General features: G+C 34.8%; 1 protein-coding gene across 6 annotated transcripts; it reads left to right on the top strand.

Annotated features, from left to right (window-relative positions):
• The first annotated feature begins 3,789 nt into the window (after positions 1 to 3,789).
• On the top strand, positions 3,790 to 16,123 carry LOC147407175 (serine carboxypeptidase 1-like). Of its 6 annotated transcripts, none has more exons than XM_086435595.1 (10): positions 3,790 to 4,452; positions 4,974 to 5,337; positions 7,556 to 9,544; positions 9,688 to 9,795; positions 12,356 to 12,630; positions 13,355 to 13,606; positions 13,717 to 13,823; positions 14,110 to 14,196; positions 14,701 to 14,806; positions 15,734 to 16,123. In XM_086435595.1, the coding sequence occupies exons 3-10, from the start codon at positions 9,157 to 9,159 to the stop codon at positions 15,878 to 15,880; spliced, it is 1,470 nt and encodes a 489-aa protein (XP_086291721.1). In that variant the 5' UTR covers positions 3,790 to 4,452; positions 4,974 to 5,337; positions 7,556 to 9,156; the 3' UTR covers positions 15,881 to 16,123. The 6 variants fall into 6 exon arrangements, with proteins under 6 accessions (XP_086291721.1, XP_086291719.1, XP_086291720.1 ...); XM_086435593.1 differs by having other exon boundaries at positions 4,688 to 5,337; XM_086435594.1 differs by having other exon boundaries at positions 3,790 to 4,856.
• Positions 16,124 to 20,520: the final 4,397 nt, after the last annotated feature.

Genomic DNA, 20,520 nt, shown 5'->3' with positions numbered 1-20,520 from the left:
AATATTTATTTTGTCACCATGGCTGGACATTGGGCGCATTTGAATTTAAAAAAGCCATTAGAAGATTGTTATTGCTATTGATTAAGAATAGAGGTGTGTAATTCAAGAATAGAGATGGTGGCCCTAGAAGGTTGGAAGCCATTAATTCGACCTCTGTATCGGAAAATATATGATGCCATGTTGTCTTAGGGCAGTCTGTAGTTCTTTAAATCTAGGTAAAGAAAATGTCTACAACACCACCCCCTCCCCCACATCTCTAGCAAAATAAATATTACTAGCCAAGACACCAATGTTGTAGGTTTTCGGTTTAGATCAAACATTTGATCCGACTGTGGAGGAATGATATCCATCGCCAACTAATTGGGAGGCAGGGTGATACTCACACTATGGAAAGGCCCCTATATGATATATAACATGTGTGAATACAAAGTTGGGATTCAAAGAAAACATGGCGGGAATATCACGTTTATGCATAACTGACGATAATATTCTTAAAAAGAATGATAAATCACTAAAAAATCATTGAAAGAGGAATGGAGACGTTAGTAATAGAATAGATAATAAAATTTTTCCCTAACACCACCTATGCATTTTTAGTTTATTGATTAGGTTCATATCATTTGGCATTAGAGCCAACATCATGTCCCAGGTTCAAATTTGGAATGAGCGATTTTAGGAAAAGCTAGCCAGGGGATACGAGACTGAAGGTTACCATAAAGTAGTTACTAGGGGTGTTGAGGGAAGGGCAACATGGGAAATGACTACCGGGGAGGTTAAAAAGAAGGGTACCAAAGTAAAAAAAGCTACCATAGAGTGGATCGTCTAATAAAATAAATGATTTAATGATTAATAATTAGTAGGTGAAGGCAATACTCACATACTTTGACTAACTTGGCAAGTTAGGCCCTTCGAGGAAAGTCTATGTAAGTGGTGCATTTGCATTCATTTTTTATTTTATTTTTTCAGGATTTTGAGTTAAACAAATAATTGTGAATTTGACTTTGGCATTGGAATTCCTTTGGCAAGTACCTGTGGTTATATGAATAACTTGGATTTTGATATTGTAGGTCTTCGAATCTAGGCTAAGTACCTGTCTACGTGTATACCCCTTTATTTCACACAGAAAAAAAAGGTTTTATATTATTAATCAAAATTTCAATCTGGTAGGTTTTTAAGTTCTAGATTTGACATTCAATGCAACTATGGAGGAATGCTATACATTTCCAGGTAAATAGGACGCAAGGTGATACTTGACACCATGGAAGGGCCCTATCGACGAGATTGTTATACAAAGACAACACAACAAGAATATCACGTCTACACGGAAAATGACAGTGAGATTTTCGAAAAAAATCGACATCACTAGTAATGAAGAAAAGACAAATGGATCCGTTAGTAATAGAATAGATAAGAAAACTAACACCTATGTATTGATTAGGTTCATATCATTTGATGTCAAAGCCAGCATCACATCTCGGGTCCAAACCTTGAAAGGACCAACTTGGGAAGAGCTACCTGGGAGCCCCAAAAGAATGGTTCAATAGTAAAAGTTGTCATAAAGTGGAAGTTGCTACGTAGAGAAACGACTACTTGAGGGATATACGAAAAGGGTAACAAGAGTAAAAGTTGCCACAAAGTGAATCTCTTAATAAGCGAGCAAATTAGTGAATGATTAGTAGTTAGTAGGTGAATTTGACTTAGGCATTAAAGTTCCTTTAGTACCTACCATACCAATGCTGTAGTGTAGGAATCTTGGGTGGATTGGTCGTGTAAGGAATCTCGAGGGGTAAGATATCCCTTATCTTTATCGATGTTGTGTTTATACGTGTAACTTGGATTTTGATCTCGTAAGCCTAGTTCCTAGGGAAAAAATATTATCTACATAACCCCTCTCTGGAAAAAAAAAATCAAGTCTTATACTATTAACCAAAATGTCATCTTGTAGGTTTTTTAGCACTAAATCTCATGTTTGATCTGATTGAGGAGGAATACTATTCCTCTTCAAGTAATTGGGAGGTGGGGTGATATTTATAACTATAGAAGGACCAATCACAGAAACATGTGAACATGAGATTGAGATTATCAAATCTATGTGTGACTGACGATAAGATTGTCGAGAAAATGGACAATTTCGGATTCAATAAACGATGAGAGTTCATAGGTTTGAGTTTGATACCCAATATGAGCAATATTTCGTTGGGACAACCCGTGAGGGCGCACCTTCACTTACCCGGTGTATGTGATGAGCGGGTGTTGCACGTGCCAAGAGGAGGGACCCATATTCCTTGGCTCTAGTCAACACCCTTCATTAAAAAGAAAAAAAAAAGAAATAGATAGGTTAGTAATAGAAAGATTAAGAAAAGTTTCCACTAACACCTATTTATTTTTTGTTTGTTGTTTAGGTTCATATCATTTGGTATCCGAGCCAACACCAACGTCTTTGATCAATTAAACCTTGGGAGGAGCATCCTTGGGGAGAGCTACTTGGGAGCCCAAAAGATGCATGACTAGAAAGATACGAAAGTAAAAACACCATAGAGTGAGTCATCATATAAGCAAATGAGTTAGTGGTTAGTAATTAGTACATGAAGACGCAAGGATTTTGAAGACAAGTTATGTTATCAACACTCACACGCTTTGACTTATGTATCAAGTTAGCACCTTTAGAGAAGTCTATGTAAGTGGAAGCATTGCATTAATTTAATTTATTTATGTGACATTGGATAAACAAAGACCTGTGGATTTGACTTGGGCAGTAAAGTTCCTTTGATAACTACCACACCAATGCTCAAGTATAGGAATCCCTACGATAGGTATTATATAAATCATATTTTCATAAAAAATTTGGATCACATTGACTAAGGGTCCTTGGGCTCACTTTGTGGCATCCAAAATCATGATTCAAGCTTGAGGGTTGTAGAGGATAAAATTCTATGAATTTTAAAATAAAAATAAAAAAATATCTCCATGTCTTAATCATCTGACAATCATTTTCAGACTGATGACATGTCACTTGGCTTAGGGCATAGCTAAAAAATTTAAATCTGATCGACCTAAATGCACTCATCTCCAAACTCTAGTTAGAATCCATCCAATTTTTCCTGAGAGCTGCTATTGTCACCCCAACTTTTACTTATTATACTCCAATTAAAATGAAAGAAAATAAGTAAATGATTGAGAAAAAAGTAAAAGTTGGGGTGCCACTAGAAGTTCTCTCTTATTTTTTTTTTAAAACAACTACTAAAATTGTTTGATAATGATGAGATAATAGTTTGAGCCAAACCTTTTTAATGTTTAATGGTGTGTTTTAATCTTTAATTGGGGGTGTGATAAATAATTTAATAAGTAAAATTTGGGGTGCCAATAATAATTATCTTTTTCTCTCCAAAATCAGTTATCTTCCATTCTTAAGGTAAGTACTTTTTATCCATATTATCAATCTTAAAATTTAACTTCATTCAACTTTTGCATCTCAATAATAAGATATGATTTTTGAGGAGGTAGAAGGCCGCATATTTTGTATATATATTTTAATAGAAAAATCAAGATTCTCTAAGGACGAGATGAATTTGGATAAAAATAAAGAGTGGTGTTGGAGTGATCTCAAGATTGTACGTTGCCATCGGAAAGTGTGTAGGAGCCATAGATGCTTTTTAAATTCTATCTCAATAAAAAGCATCTATGATTATTGCTCACTTTCATGTCAGGTCCACTTTAGTATTATTCAAAAATAAAATATCGACCATGAACACGATAGAATGTGGGAGAATACATGATAAAGGGGTTTTGGCTATTAATCCCCCAGTCAAGACCTAGGTTAAGAATCATGTGATCAAGTTTGAAAAAGCAGTACCTCCGTTATTCATTTTATTTTTTTTATTACAGCTTTCCACGTGTACTCCCAAATCCCAAGTCGGTTTGAATTGAAAGAAGAGGTCCTGCTCCCAAAAGCCCGTGCTTCTATTGTAAACCCACAATCCCTCTCTCAGCTCCAACACAAATCCTCTTCGAGCGGAACCGGAACCAGTCGCAGCTGATACGAGAATCGAATAGAGTGAGAGAGATGAATCTCATTTTGCACAATTTATCAGTTTCGAACAAGAGCCACAAAAAACTTTGTTTGTGGTTGAAGCCATGAACGATAACTCGAAGCAAGTAGAATCGAAATTTGATGATCAGTTTCTCTCTTGGCCAGTTATCATGGCATGGCAGGAAGACCTTCAAATGCTACTTTTTTGCAATCGAAATTTCTAAATTTAAATTCACATATTTCCCGTTCGTTTTAATTCGCCTCTTGTTGCACGGCTTCTTCTGGAGCTAGGGAAACTGTGGAGTTCAAGCTTATATCTTGGCCCGTTTCTTCAATTTCGACCACAAAATTTCAGATTTTTCTTCTTCATTTTTCAAAGAGTTCAGTCATTGATTCTTTCGCTAGAATTTGATCTTCTCTCTGTAAGTTCTTTCTTCAAGTGATTTTCACATACTTCGAAAACTATAAACCTTAAATCCAAACCAAAATAGGGGACTATTGTTGTTGAAAAAGTAAAGAATTAAATCCAATAATGTAATTTTTGGGGTTTAAAGGGGTGGTGGATTTTCACCAGCAATGAAGAAATTAAATTGTTTGACTTTCAACTTTACTATACTTGTGTTGTGAGCTTAATTACTCTTTGTTTTTCCTCCTCAGCATAGAACTTTATGGAATAATAACCTTTCGATCCATCACCATCTTGGGAGAATACCATTACATCCTATATATATTATTTCCTTATTTTAGCAATGAAGATCATTTCTCACCACATGAACTCTTTGCCTTCTTATGCATTTTAGCAATGGAGTTATTTTGGTGGCTTATGGTGAGAGCAGAACTTGCAAAAAAGGAGTGATTGTACTTTGGATTTTCCTATTCTGATTTAAAATTCCACTAGTCCATAGCCATTGGTTGCATTGTAACTGATCCTTTGTTTGTGCAGATACATTCCAATTTCATCCATCCTTGAAGGCTTTATCATTTTGGAACGAATAATGCTCAAGTGACCTCAAGATTGTACCTCACATCGCACATCCTCAAGTCAAAGTGTATGGGAATCATAGATGCTTTTCACCGAGATATGAGTGAAAAAGCATCTATGGTTCCTATCCACTTTTACATCAGGATGTGCGATATGAGGTACGATCTTGAGGTCACTCCAGCACGAATCTTTTGGGACAGAGCCAGAATACCAAGACAACCAATATTTGTGTCCTTTGTGCACATTGTTCATAACTGGCACGAGCACAAAGTTTCTGATATTTTCTTTGACATTTATCGGAGAGTCCAGTCATCAGTTCTTCCCTGTAAGTTTTTTCTTAACAGTATTTATGCTACTTATATTCAGTTTTTTTTTTGTTTAAACACCTAAACCTCTGAATTTTATTTACCTCTGAGATTTACTTAATATGAGTTTCAATCGAGTGAAGATCTCTCAATTGAAGAACCACAAAAAACTTATTTTAGGTTGAAGCCATGAACTAGACCTCGAAGCAAGTAGAATCGTAAAATGCTGAAAAATAACTTTAGGTGTGTCCTTTGTGCACACTGTTTATTTTAAGTTTTTTTTTCTTCTTAACCTCTTAATCTTTTTACCCTTGACCCTGAAATTTACTTAATATCAACTTCAATTGATTGAGGATATCTCAATTTGGGAACCACACCATAAAAACTTTGTTTTAGGTTGAAGCAAGTTGAATCGTATAATGCTTAAAAATAAATTCAGTGCTGGTGACTCTTTCCCTGGGAAAATAGTACCAATCAAACCCATATAATTGATGAACTCCCTGAAATCTTTGGGAATCTCCTAAGAAAAAAATTGATTTTTTTTTCCATGATTATTCTTTTGGATTTCAAAGGCCAAAGGGTCTGAGAGGAATGTCATTAACTAAATAGCATGGATGCTGGTTACCATTGTTCCATTTAGTCAAGTTATTGTCCAGGAATTGAAGTTGGTTGGTTCCCTCTAGCCGCAGAATTTTGTATAAATGTTGCATTCTTTTTGGTTTTTGTTTGATTTTGCATGGAAAATTTATTATAATCGTCCATCACATACCATTCTGGTTTAAATTTTATGTTGGCCGTGGGATCAATGCCATATTTCAACTCTGAATTGTATTTGATAAATCAACTTTGAATTCTAGTAGTAGCCCCCAAACCCCTCTCTTTCTCTTCAGTATTTATCCTTCATAGTTTTTTTATTACAAGCTTCTTTACCTGTAAGTCCTAGTGTCATGTTGGAATCTATATTAGGTTGTAGCCTTCTTGTTTTTCTAGAAAATTCCCTGATGGAAGTATGATTGTGGAGCAGAGTGGCTTCACTCTGTTCCACGTTCAATAATTAATAATGAATCAAGCATTCAAGAAGAATATAAGAGCTTATTTCTGGAATTGGTCTTGGACTGGTTGCCTAGAGTTTGTTCCCATGGGTTTAGTCATGTCACACCCCATTATTGCAGTTAAAATGCGAAGATGAAATTTTTTGAAGGAGAGATTGAATCAGTTTTTCCTTAAGGACTGTTCTTTCTGTTGAAATGGATATGTGATGGAGAGATAACACCTTGCTTGAACAAGATCTGCATGAGCCTAGGGAAGAAGAAACAGCTCAAGCCTTTCCTTGCTATTGCAATTCAAAATGCAAGCACAATCGAATCTCTTGAGTTTCGCCTTGCCTGCACTTTGCCATTCATCCTCCATCATGGGAGCGATAGAAACTACCTAACCAAAAAATAAAATAAAAATGGGAGCGATAGAAACAGCTTTGTGCATTATACCATCAGGTAGTCCAGATGTCTTGGTTAGTTTGTAAATTATAAATGATTGAAAGCCTAACTCAAATTCAATTTCGTCATTCTAGTATCATTTAGTCAGATATATCTTTGACCTTGAAGGTTTCTACCACTTCAGATTATGAGACCATTTCAACGGGGTTTTTGAGTTAGATTTGCTATTTAGATTTCCAATCAGTTATACCATACCATGACAATTGTAATATTTAATAGGATTTAGGGGTTTTAATGAGACAGATATCCATTGCATTCAAATGGGTGTCCTAGAGGTTCTAGAGGTTTTTATGGCATTGTAAGATTTATCATAGTTGATGACATAGGTAAGCAAGCAAGGGGGCAAGGCTTAAATGCTTTTGGCGAGTGAGTTGATATGACTTGATTGATGATCCACACATACAATCACACCTACAGAATGTAATGTCAAGATGCACAAAAATGAGATGACAAACCATTTGATAGATTTGATGACGATGATGGTGATACAACACTTGCTAAATGAAGTTTTCCCGTATATTTGAGATGACAAACCATTTGATAGATTTGATGACGATGATGGTGATACAACACTTGCTAAATGAAGTTTTCCCGTATATTTGATAGTTAAATTTTCAGAAAGATAAAGAAAGGTCAATTAATATAACCCCTTCTAACGCGATGGGATGATATGTGTCTCTCTTCTCTCTGAACTTGAACTTTATTGATTATGGAGGTTTCACTTTTAGAGAATGACTTGCAGGCAGGCTTGATCTTCTTTGGAGATATGTCGGTAGCTTTTCTGATCTTTGGGTTTGAAAGAAATTTGGCTAAGAAAAAAAAGGCTTGGTTTATAGATAAGGGTGTTAGGTTTGATCTTCTTTGGAGTTTGGAGTTCAAAGTGTGTTGTGTCGACAGAGAGATTTGCTTTTACACTTAGTCTTAGAGGAGAGCTTTTAAGCTACTTCTCCGGACAGGAAACTTTAGGTCTTCTGCAAGTAATATGATCTATAGGATTTAAACAAGAGCATGTATTAATTACTCGGACTTGTTTAATGTGATGCTGATATGACTTTTGTTCTCTCTCTGCTTCATGCTTTATGCTCTCAATTCCATTGGATTTCATAAAACGAACAGGATGGAATCAACTCAGCAAGTCATTAAGCCAACACGATTGCCAACTCGACCGAGGAGTACTTGGGATGTTTGATTGCCCAATAACTCCATCGAGTTTCTGACCCGACTTGGTTTTTCTTTTAGTTGATTCAATGACTTTCTGAGTTGACCCCAGAAAATTGGTTTCATTTAGTTTTGGGGGATGAATCACCTCAAAATCCAACCCAGTCAAATTGACCCATCCGAGTTTGAGTCAACTAGAATAAATTTAAAAATAGGGTTGGTATACTAGCAAGAATAAAAGGCAGCCGTCCGCCTGTTATTTCTGGACAAACTATGCAAGCCATTACATGGTTCGAATAGACAAGTTTTGTGCTCCAAAAACTCAGTATAAAGTACAAACTAGGAAGACTACAGTACAATATAATACAGCCGGTGGGGGCGGAGCTAACAAGGAGCTGTGTGGGGGCGTAGCTAGCAAGGAGCTGTATGGGGGTGGGGGGGATTTTATCGTTGTATTTATATTTTAATTTTATATACCCTGTATTTTCAACTAATGACTTGATCTTCTCTCATTTACTAATTGAAAATGACCTAAATACCTTTCTCTTTAACCTTTAACATTCAACCCAACAATTAAGAGTCGTGATAATCTGACTATCCCACATGGCACACTCAATCAACTCTCCTCATGTGACAAGTTCGGGAGCTATGCCTTGGGATACACATTTAAGGGGGAACTGCAGTTGTGTATCCCGATGCGTACAGATCTATGACTCTCGGACTTGTCGCATTAGGAGAGTCGACTGAGTGTGCCACGTGTGGGTAGTCAGATTATTACGATTCTATCATTAACTAAAGTTTACCCCATTCACCCCCTCCCCCGTCCACCCTCCCTCGCCACTCTTTAATTTTTGCCCCCTCCTTTTTATTTTGAAGATGAGATTGACCATTGAATTGGACCTTCTCTCGTGGACTAAATAAAAAATGACCTAAATACCTTTTTCTTCGTTCTTTAAGGGAAAAAGAAAAAAATCCTTTATATTTTCTCTCCCCAAATCATTTAATTTTAAGCTCTTCAACCTTATCGTTAACTATAGTTTGCCCCACTATAAAAAAATAAAATAAAATCCTGACTCCGCCCGAGTCGGCCACATTGACATTCTCGTCATCTCAAACTCACACACTTCATTTATATATACTCTTAGTTCTAAATTTGTTCTCTTCAAGCAACAGTAAGAGGAGAGGATGAGGTTCACACGGTTGTCATGGTTGCTTCTCTTTTGTTGTTTCTTTACTTCCCCCACGATCATGATTGGTGCCAATCAAATCGAATACCTTGATAGGTTGATCAAGTCACGAACATCAGATAAACCACCACGTGATGATGTGTGGCCCAGATTAGATGCCATGCAGAAGCAAGGGTGGTATTCTCCTGTGTACATTGATGAGCAGGAGGGGTTGATGGAAGGTGACAAGATCGACGCGTTGCCAGGGCAACCCGAGGGAGTTGATTTTGATCAGTACTCGGGTTATGTTACTGTAGATACTAAGGCAGGAAGAGCACTCTTCTACTATTTTGTTGAGTCTCCTCAAAACTCCTCAACAAACCCTCTACTTTTGTGGCTCAATGGAGGTATGTCTTAACCTTAGTTTTTTTATAACTCGGTTGAACTGACTCGTCATGATTGTAATTCAAGTTGAAGACTCACCCTGAAATTCATTTTAATTAACTCATCGAGTCAACTCAGAAACTCAGGTTGATGTCTGGATGTGCAGGGCCAGGATGCTCTTCCCTTGGATTTGGAGCCATGGAGGAATTAGGACCGTTCAGAGTCAATAGTGATGGAAAAACACTTTTTAGAAATGACTACGCGTGGAACAACGGTGCGTAGTTAAGTGAGGAAGAAATATTTCCGCATTTGAAACTTTTATTAATTTGAAAGATTCTATTGGCACACCAACTTTTACTTGTAACATACTAATCCTTTTAAAATTAAATGGTTGTCTACACTAGGGGTGTAACTTGGTTCGGTTCAGTTCGATTTGAGGTCAAATTGGAATTGAACCAACATAGGTCGGTTCCACTAAATAAGAATAAAAAGCGAACCAAATTCCATTGGAACCAAACCAATCCAAACCAAATTAAAGTCGGTTTGGTTCGGTTCGATTCTACGGATTGCAAATATTTTATAAATTATAAGTAATATTTTTTAATAAAAAAAATAAACATAAAATTTCATATAATAAATCACAAATTTATCCATAAAAAATCATTTGTTTATCCATAAAAGATCACTAATCTATGTAATAACTCTTAAAATAATTCATAATAATAATAATATACATATTTATTTATTTATTGCATAGGGGTTCGGTTCTCAGTTTGGTTCGGTTCTATACAAGCTTGATCCGAGAACCGAATCAAATTGATTGGTTCTCCATTTTTGTAATCCGGAATCGAACCGCAATTTGTTTCAAACCAAACTAAACCACCCCAAAGCCATTGGTTTGGTTCGGTTCTCGGTTTGAACCGGACCAAGTTGCACCCCTAATCTACACTCTATGTATAGGTTGGTGTGTTATAAGTAAAAGTTGGCATATTAATAGAAGCTCGCTTTAATTTTTATTAAGAATTTCTGTTGGCACATAAACTTTTACCTACAACGCTCCAACCATTTCGAAGTAGATAATTTTGAGGGAATGTAAATTGCTATAATTTGTCTTTTCATTATGCGCCTCTTTTTTTTTCTCCTAGAAAACCTCTAAACCAAGTTTTTCTCCAAATTCTCTCTACCTTGTACGTTTCCTTCTTTCTCTTGTTCACTCACTTTGTCTTCTTGGCGTTTCTTTTTTAAATGTGATTTTGGTCTCGATCTTATTTGGTGTTTTTTATATAATTTCATCAATTGATGTATTATAAACGAAAGTCTCTCTCTCTCTCTCTCATCTTTATTTATTTATTTTTCTATTTTTTTTTTGCTTTTGATTTGCTTTACTCGTTAGTCTTAGGGTTGGCAATAGATTAGTTCGATAGAGATTGGTAGCACTCCAATAATAATCCGCATTTTTTTAAGTATGTACTTCGATCGGATTAATGAATACGTGACTGAATCTAATTTGTTTCATTTCATCCTTAATCTGAAACCGATCCGATTCGAACACATGCCTTATTTTCAAATTATCAATGTTCAAAAATTTTTAAAAATATAAAATCATATAAAAATTTAAAAAATCTAGTTTCCAATCATAAATATAAAGGAAAATAAAAAAAGACAAAACATTTTATCTCTCTCTCTCTCTCTCTCTCTCTCTCTCTCTCTCTATCTATATATATATATATATATTCAGATTCAGGTGATCAGATTGGGATACACCCGAATTCTATCCGAAAATTCAAGTTTTCATGTTTTTCATATCGATTCAAACATCAAGTATATTTTGAATTATTGTCAACTCTAGTTAGTCTATTTTGATTGAGACATGTCACATCAGAATTAGAACAATTTTCAAAAATCTTCGGAAGACCAAAGAATTTGAAATATTTATGACCATAAATTATGACTTATGTTCATTACCTTCATTTCAAATCTCTCTTAATATCATCATTTATTGGAGTAATTTGGTTAGTTTTGAACATGTAAGGCCATAAAAGGGGAAGATACCAACTTGTTAATTTGGTTAAAGTCTATCAGTGTTGATATCATGACCTAGTTCAATCCATCATCACCCACTAATTTTTAATCGTTAATTTATTTATTTATCCAAATAAAATAAAATAAAAGGAAAACTAAGGTGATGAAAAAGCAAAAGATCAACCCCTGTTTGGATTATCTTTTAGCATATGGGGTGTTTGGTTCAGATTTTAGAGTCTGACTTTGGATCATAATTGGATTTTAGAATTTGAAGCATCGTTTGGTTTAGATTATTGGCTTGATTTTTTTCAAAATAAAAAACAGGAAACATAGATAATCAGAAATAGTTCTCAGGTTTTTCCTCCTGATTCTCACAGACTATCCATTGATGATGATTTTGGTATATATCGTGCAATAATAATAATAATAATAACAACAACAACAATTAATAATAATTAATAGAACTATATTTATAATTAATGGCAACCGTGTAATAACAATAGTCGTAGAAGTAGTTTTTTATATGAAAATATAAACCATCATAATTCTTTGGGTAATCTTAACATGCCCCTTAAAAGTATAATTCACTTGAAAAATAAATAAAAAATGCTCTCTTTTTCAATCTCTTTAAAAAAATCTTTGATTTTTTTTTTTATTCCCAAAAATCTATTGTATTCAATCTATACAACAAATATTCTTTCATTGTCAATCTCAGCATGTGTAATTGGGTAATATTTTCTTCCAAAAATCAACATTAAGAAACAGTAACTCCCCCATAGTGTGAATAATATGTTCCAAAAAAAATGTTGCAGTGGCAAATGTGATATTCTTGGAATCTCCGGCGGGAGTTGGGTTTTCATATTCAAACACATCGTCAGATTACGATGAGAGCGGGGATAAGAGAACAGCTGAAGATTCTTACACCTTTCTAGTAAATTGGCTTGAGAGATTCCCCCAATATAAAACCAGGGATTTCTTTATAGCCGGGGAGAGCTATGGGGGTCATTATGTACCTCAGCTTGCTTATACAATTTTACTCAACAACAGGAAAGCCAATCAGACCATCATCAACCTCAAAGGCATCGCGGTAGGTTCTCAATTCATCACTCTCTTATTTGCTAATATAATACCACTAAACACAATGCATCCATCCATGATCTGATGTATCATTACGCAACATATTAATTACGAGGATAATTTAGAGACACACCACACCACTGGATTCTGGTGGTACCCATGCCTTTCAAAATTTTGATTTTGATTTTTCTTTTTTTAATCCTTAACTTATTGAACCTTGAGGTAAGGTTGCAATGGGCTCAAGTCGTAAATGGGCCAATCATATTTAGGCCACAAATTACTAGTACAAGCATGACACGATGTTAAATTTTCTTGGAGAATTATTTTCCTTACTAACATAGCTCAAATGGATTAATACATCAGCAATCCAACACCACAACCCAATAAAAATTAAGCTCAGATAAAAATAATAATAATAATAAATAAATCATAAAACAATTTCTCTTGAGCTTGATTCAAGGTTTTGAAAATGGACATTGACTGAACTTCCACCTCACTCCCAAACTCGAAATTAAAAAAATAATGATAAAATGATGGGCTGACATGGCAACTGCACAGAATCGTAGATCTTCAGAAGCCCTCGCAAAACCGGCTTGTAAGGTGAGGATTCCCCAAACCTGAGGGTGATGCATTATTAGACTAGACACCTTATTACAATGCTAACCATCCAATATTCTCTAATTCGTCTTGGGACTCATCTCATTATTTGTTTGGAATTGTTGTGCTTGTTACAGATAGGTAATGCTTGGATTGACGATGCAACCAATGCACAAGGCAGGTTCGATTACTACTGGACACATGCCTTGAATTCGGACGAAACCAATGAGGCCATCCATAAGTATTGTGACTTCAAAAGTGATAATTCATCTAGTGAATGTAACGATGCACTTGGTCAAGCCTCCAGCGAACCCGGAGAAATTGATATGTTCAACATCTATGCTCCACTATGCCTAAACAGCACAACAAAAACTGGCTCAATTGGTTCAGTAAGCTCTGTATTTTAAATTGACTCCATTTTAGCTTATTTCATTCATTATTATCTAATATCGAGGGCCTCTCTCTCTCTCTCTCAATATATATATATAAACATAACCAGGTTCAATATTTCAATCCATGCTCCGATTTTTATGTTGAATCTTATCTGAATCTCGCTGAGGTACAAACAGCTTTGCATGCGAATGCCACGACATGGTCTGGTTGCAGGTACGCCTAATATATAACACTAAATGGTACTTATTTGTTTGTTTTGTTACATAATGTATTGTAATTAACTGAATATGAATACACTATATAATGATAAATATTAGGATTGTTTTTCATATTTGAGCTAAGGATTGCTCTAGTAGTGATTCAAATAGAAATGATTCTATTAAAAGAAGAGCCCAATTAAAACCCATGTGTAAGAATTTTCTTACAGCAGTATTTTGTGTGGAGTAATGTTTTTGATTGCAACATAACCAAACCTTGTTATTGTGAATTATATGTACAGTGGTCTAGGGTGGAATGATAGTCCGACTACCATTCTCCCCACCATTAAGCAACTCATGGAGAGCGGTATAAGCGTATGGATATACAGGCAAGTTCAACTACAAAAATATTTTTCCAAGAGTTGATTTCTATGATTTTGGGGAAAATGATCTTTCCAAGAAAATGTGACTTGTAGGCGTGTGATTGTGCATTTTCTTTAGAAAAGCAATTTCCCTTATATTTTCTCGGGTTGGGGAATTGAATTTTGTACCGAAAATGCCCTAAATTTTTTTTTACCAAAATACCCTAGGTGCTTATTACCAAGGTGTATTTATTGCACTTTAATGTGTGCCTTAGGGTACACGTTAACAAAACCCTATTTTCTCACCCCGTTTGAGGAAAATGATTTTTTCATCTCATGAAATTATTCTCTCGATTAACTCCCACCTTCAAATTTAAAAACCAATTCTCTTTTTGATATCTTCTAAGGGGCAATCAAACACCAGAAATCATTTTCTGCAAGAAAGTGGTTTCTCTCCGATAATACAAACCATGACAAGTATGTAATATGTAAAATGCTGTTTTAACTTAAGTGAAAAAATGAGTCTTGCAGCGGAGACACGGATGGAAGAGTTCCAGTTACATCATCGAGGAACTCAATAAACACCTTCAATCTTCCTATTGAGACTGCTTGGCGCCCATGGTACACTAACAAGGAGGTAAGACCTGATTAAATTGTTTTAATACACTGATGTTCAATATAATTTTAATTTTAAAGGGCTACCAATTATTTTAAAATGATTGAAAATTAAAATTCATTGATCTACCATGAAATATTAGAATCTTTAAAATGTTGTGCTCTACATCCTTGTGGCACCTATCCAAATTTGCGGTCCATGTAGATATGTGGTCCTTCATGCAACCCAATCTCAAGTAAATTAAGGTAACCATTTCATAAAGAAGAATCATTTATGCCATGTTCATATTTTGCTTGTAATCGAAGGTTTTGGAAGGCAATTTGAATATAGGGATTTGGCTTGTATGGGTGGTGTTCGGCTAACAATTTGAGGATGGCAAAATATTGACAAATTTTTTGTCTTATGTGGGTTAGAAATTTTGGATTGAGCAGATTTTTTGTAAAGGTGATCTCTATGGTGAGGAGATCATCATCACCAAAAATCTGCCCAATCTAAAACTTCTAAGTCCATCAAAATTATTTTAGAATTATGAACTGTTGATTTTTTAACGAAAATTTGTAAACCACTTTTCGTAGAGATCATTCTCACAAAAAAAATCAGCCCAATCCAAAATTTCTTACCCGCATAGGACAAAAAATTTGTCAGCCGATCGCCCCTATTCATAATTAGGATTAGGTATAGCATCCAAATTGAAGTTTATAAAAGAATAAGAAAATATTCTAGAAAAATGTAAATTGAGACAACGAAAATAGATACGATTCAATTATAGAAGACGTAACTTTAGATAGAGTAAAACGAATGAGCATGATTCATTTAGTCTATCCCAAATCTTTAAGATAGAGTTTTGATGTATTGTCGATGATCTCAACGTTCTCTGGACACTTAATCCAATGTTGATAGACCTTATTGATGATGGTGATGATATTGATGAATGTTTTGTGATTATAGGTTGGAGGGTACGTAGTTGCTTACAAGGGAGTGACTTTCAGTACAGTGAGGGGAGCCGGGCATCTTGTTCCAAGCTACCAACCAGAGCGAGCATTGACTATGATCTCCTCCTTCCTCCGAGGGAGACTCCCTCCAATTCGCAACTAAATAACAAGTTAACAACTAAATCAATAAATCTCTCATCCTATGTGAATTTTAAATTCTTAAAAACAACTTCTTTTAATTTTTATTTTTTCTTCTTTTTTTTCCGTACAAAATATTAAGCATGGGAAAGTCTTTCTTGGAAATGAAATCATTCTTCTTATAATCATCCCATCCATATGATTGATCTTTTTTCATTAAGATAGTCAACAAAAGAGTTCTTTGACCATTTATAAAGAGAAACTTTATTGCCCCACCAAACCTTTTTTGAAATTAAGCAGCTACTTACAGATGTGTTGGTATGGCATGCTCAGGGGCGGAGCCAGGATTTTCTTGTAGTGGGGGCAAATAGCGGTTAGTTGAAGAACTTGAACATGAATGATTTAAGGGAGAAATTCAGAGGTTTTTGATTAGTAGTTAAAGAAAAGGATATTTAAATTCTTTTCAATTAGTATATGAGAATGCTGGTCAAGAGGCAATGTCATCCCTCAAAAATTGAAAGATGGGGAGGGAGGGACCAAAAAGGTGGGGGTGTCTCAAAGTTCTGTGGGGGCAATTGCCCCCACCAGCTCCTTATCAACTCCGCCCTTGGGTATGTTAGTAGTAGATCTCTTAATAAATGAGATTATTAATTGTATGATTAAGATCCTCTCTCAGATGCATCAAACGGTGTTTGAACAACGTACCCAGCACCAATGACATCAACATCGATGTAATCTGTGGAATAAATAAAAATATTTGTAGCACCGATCGGGGGAAATTGATGGGTTAGCAGTCTCATTAAATTAAAGTGGCTTTCCTCGACTATTCTTAGATGTTTTATTTGGGAGAAATTATGAAAATAACACAATTTTTAGAAAGTAATTGGATCAACATATTTTAAATTATTTTTTAACCAATTAAACTTTTGTATTGAGAATTAAAAAATATTTTCAAATGATCATAATTATGCTGTAATATTATTACCTTGAACGAAAGGTGAGATAAAATTTTGGTAATGGCTATTGTAGAGGGTTAAATTGGTAAAATATCTGAACCTTACATGTCTTTACAAGCCAAATTGATAGGAGACTAAAATCAAGTAAGTTTAACTCTAAGTGCTACTTAGGGCACCTAGCTTACTTGAAGGGCAAAGTTCAAACATTAGCTCTACTTAGTATATAGACCGAGCATGGTAGAATCATGGGTTGTCACCGAATCAACCCATATCCCTTAATTAATTTGAAGGAAGATCCCAAGACTTAAGAAATTGGATAACGGAGTCAACACAAGTACTTTCCCTACAAGCGAGGGATCCCTATTGAAGATTCCTAGAGATCAAGGATCTCGAGAAGATTTCTTATTAAAAAAGATCTCTAGGAAGATCTATAAGTAAAAGAGACTAAGAGGGAAGGGATTCGAAACTAGAGAGTTCATTATTACTTATTACAAGAATTAATTTTATCATCGGAGGACTTTTGACAGTTACCACATTGGTATCACCACTCAATGGAGGAAATAGAGAGCGCATGACGAATCAAATAAATTGAGTTGTCTGAAATAACACAAAATAATTTCATCATCAGTAAGACTAATATGATGAGAATAAAATCCAGAATTGAGTCGATACTTATTGAATCATATTTTTTCGCTTTCTATAATATGATCAAATTTGATCTGATGACAAGTATATCAGGCCCACATAATGAAGTTCAATATATATATAAAAGATTAGGATCCTTGTACACATATATCTACTCATATATCTACAACGTGTTTTGTCCTATGTAGGTTAAAAGTTTCGGATTGAATTGATTTTTAGTGAAAATGATCTCTAAGATGAGGAGATCATCCTCACCAAAATTAGTTTAATTCGAAACTTTTAACCTCATTAAAAATGATTTATAAAAAAATGAACGGTCCACAATTCTTCAACTTATAAATATAGGATTAGAAATTTTAGAATTAATTAATTTTTGATGAGGATGATCTCCTCGTCATAGAGGTCATCTTCACAAAAAATCAGTTCAATCCGAAACTTTTAGTCCACATAGGACAAAACACGTTATAAATATATGAATAGATATATTTGTAGACAGATCGTGACCCATGTATAAATGACAAGATCTTTGGCCAATAGAAAAGAAAACTTCTAACACTCCAATTTTTAGTTATAACACACTAAATTATATTTAGATAAATTTCAAAAGGTTGGTGTGTTGTAAGTAAAATTTGATGTGCCAATAGGATTTCTCATAAATTTTTTTTGTCTTTTTTCGAGTGTAATAGAAAATATTGTACGGAGTACGATTACAGATTGACGAATACAAACTATGATGAAGATCTATTTAAAGATTCTAAAATTAACTCTCTCTCTCTCTCTCTCTCTCTCTCTCTCCTGTGACGTTAATAAGACGAGATTTTCACGAGAATAGTATTAGACTGTCTGGCTTCGATTCTATGCTGATATATGAGTGTCAAAAAAATCATACTTTTTTTTCTTCTAAAGATACAACTTAAAGATCTAATTTTTCTGAGCACTGCTATGTGAAAACAATGTCGAGCACAGTGTCCAAGGAAGTCAGTCTAACATTTTCATTTTCAAAGTGACTTCTCCAGACATTGTGCTGATGTGACGATGTCTAGAAAATCATAGATTTTTCCTTGAGATACAACTTAAAAAATCTATGATTTTTTGAAAAACTACAACATCAATACAGTGTCTAAGAAGTTAGTTTAGCATTTTTCCTTTTGATTAGTGCTAGAGACTTACTTCGATATTGCACTTATATGGCAGTGTCTAAAAAACAATAATTTTTATTTCCTTGAGATCACCTTAAAAAATCTAAGATTTTCGGGTCATTGCAATGTCGAGCACAATGTCCAATGAAGTCAGCCCTTGTATTTTTCATGTCAAGGAAGTGTTGTAGGAAGTCAATTTAGCATTTTTCACAAAATATATATGAAATTTTTTCATAAAGTTGAAAAAAATTAATTGTGAAATTTTCATTTCAGTCAAATATTAATTTTAATTTTAATTCTGTAGACAAAAACAGTAATAAATGTGTCATTTTCGGATTGAATTAAATCATTTTATATTATTGGGTAAAATTTTTATTATGTTATAAATAATAAATATTTTTTTCATTTTAATTTTAGAAAATTTGTAAAATCATATTCGTTGCCCTGTAATAATAGCCACCAACATTTTTATAGGTTGTTGAACATTTTATTTAACCTCTATGTGGTGTCCGCTTGATATTGGGATTTTTAAGATGGACAAGAATATAATATTTTTCTTCTTAGGAATAGGTGGTCATCCCCCTTTCTACATATTATTTTATTAATTTGAAATTGAAACCCTTGTTATTAAGTGTATGTACTAAATTTAATCACTATATATATAGGGTCCCGTTCGGCACAAAACATTTTAACAAACATTTTGGCAAACATTTAGGGACTGTTGGATAAAAACCAAATGGGCGGTCGAGATTCAAAACTTCAGTCGATCGGTTTAAGTGAGGGATTATGCGATTATTTACAGCGCCATCCCTCAAAAATCTGTTAATTAGTGTGTCCTCCTTGTCTCTTTAAAACTGAAGCAAAAAAATAGTCACTCTCGACAAGAACCGTCCTCTCTCTCTCTCTCTCTCGTTCGAGCTCTCGCTCTCCTTTGAAACCCTCTCTCTTGCTTTCGCTTTCGCTCTTGCTCTCGCATTCTCTCTCGCACGAAACACGAACAGCTGACCTCGCTGCTGCAACTTCATCGACGAAACACGACCGACGAAGGTGATCTCCTCTTTGCTTTCCTCTTCAGAGAAAAAAAAGAAAAAAGAAAAAAGAAAAAACCCATTGCAAGAAATCAAATCTTTATTTTCATTTGGGTAAGATTACATTAGAACCACATCAAGAAATCAAAATCCATCGCAAGAAATCAAAACCCATCGCGAGAGAGAAAAGAGTGCTTACCTGCCATTGAACTTTCCTTAGGGTTCACAGCTGGAAAATCATGAAGAGGTCGAGTTGAAAACCATTCGTGCGAGGTAGTTGCAGCGAGGAAATCCGAACAGGAAGAACGTGAGAGATGGAGTTGCAGCGAGGTCGATGGAACCGTTGAGAGAGAGAGAGGGTTTGAGAGAGTGAAAGAGAGTGAGAGAGAGGGGAGAGCGAGAGGGTTTGAGAGAGAGAGAGAGAGAACGAAAGAGTTAAACTCTCTGGTTTTCTATTTTTGTTTTAAAGAGAGAGGGATGAGGCACTAATTTTGGCAAACAATAAAGATGGCGCTGTAATTATCGAATAACTTATAAGTTATACGTTAAATCGAGTTTGAACCGTTCAATCTCTCCATATCCGACGGTAAAAAAATGTTTGCCAAAATGTTTGTCAAAATGTTTTGTGCCGAACATTTCCCACACATATATATATATATAGGTAGGAGAGAGAGAGAGGTACTGCATACAAGTTAATAGATCCTTAAGAAAGTGATTCCTATTTTACATTGTTTATCACTATTAATTTGATTATAATTTTATTTGGATAAAATCCTAGTATTAAGAATTTATTTGTGAATAATCTCTAACAATATAAATTCAATTTAGAACCCACCATGGATTACCTTAAATGACAAGATTGACTGGGTTTGCTCCCTGGGTCATGACTTCAAATTT

The sequence above is a fragment of the Akebia trifoliata genome, chromosome 3 (assembly GCF_017979445.1).
Source record: "Akebia trifoliata isolate Shusen 1 chromosome 3, ASM1797944v1, whole genome shotgun sequence".
Taxonomy (NCBI): domain Eukaryota; kingdom Viridiplantae; phylum Streptophyta; class Magnoliopsida; order Ranunculales; family Lardizabalaceae; genus Akebia; species Akebia trifoliata.
This window is presented reverse-complemented; position numbering and strand designations above follow the sequence as displayed.

What these genes read in the sequence shown, in the direction of transcription:
- LOC147407175 (XM_086435595.1), top strand. Translation starts at nt 9,157, where the DNA reads ATGAGGTTCACACGGTTGTCATGGTTGCTTCTCTTTTGTTGTTTCTTT. An exon ending in ACTTTTGTGGCTCAATGGAG is followed by an intron (nt 9,545 to 9,687) that starts GTATGTCTTAAC and finishes CTGGATGTGCAG; the next exon opens with GGCCAGGATGCTCTTCCCTT. An exon ending in AAACTGGCTCAATTGGTTCA is followed by an intron (nt 13,607 to 13,716) that starts GTAAGCTCTGTA and finishes AAACATAACCAG; the next exon opens with GTTCAATATTTCAATCCATG.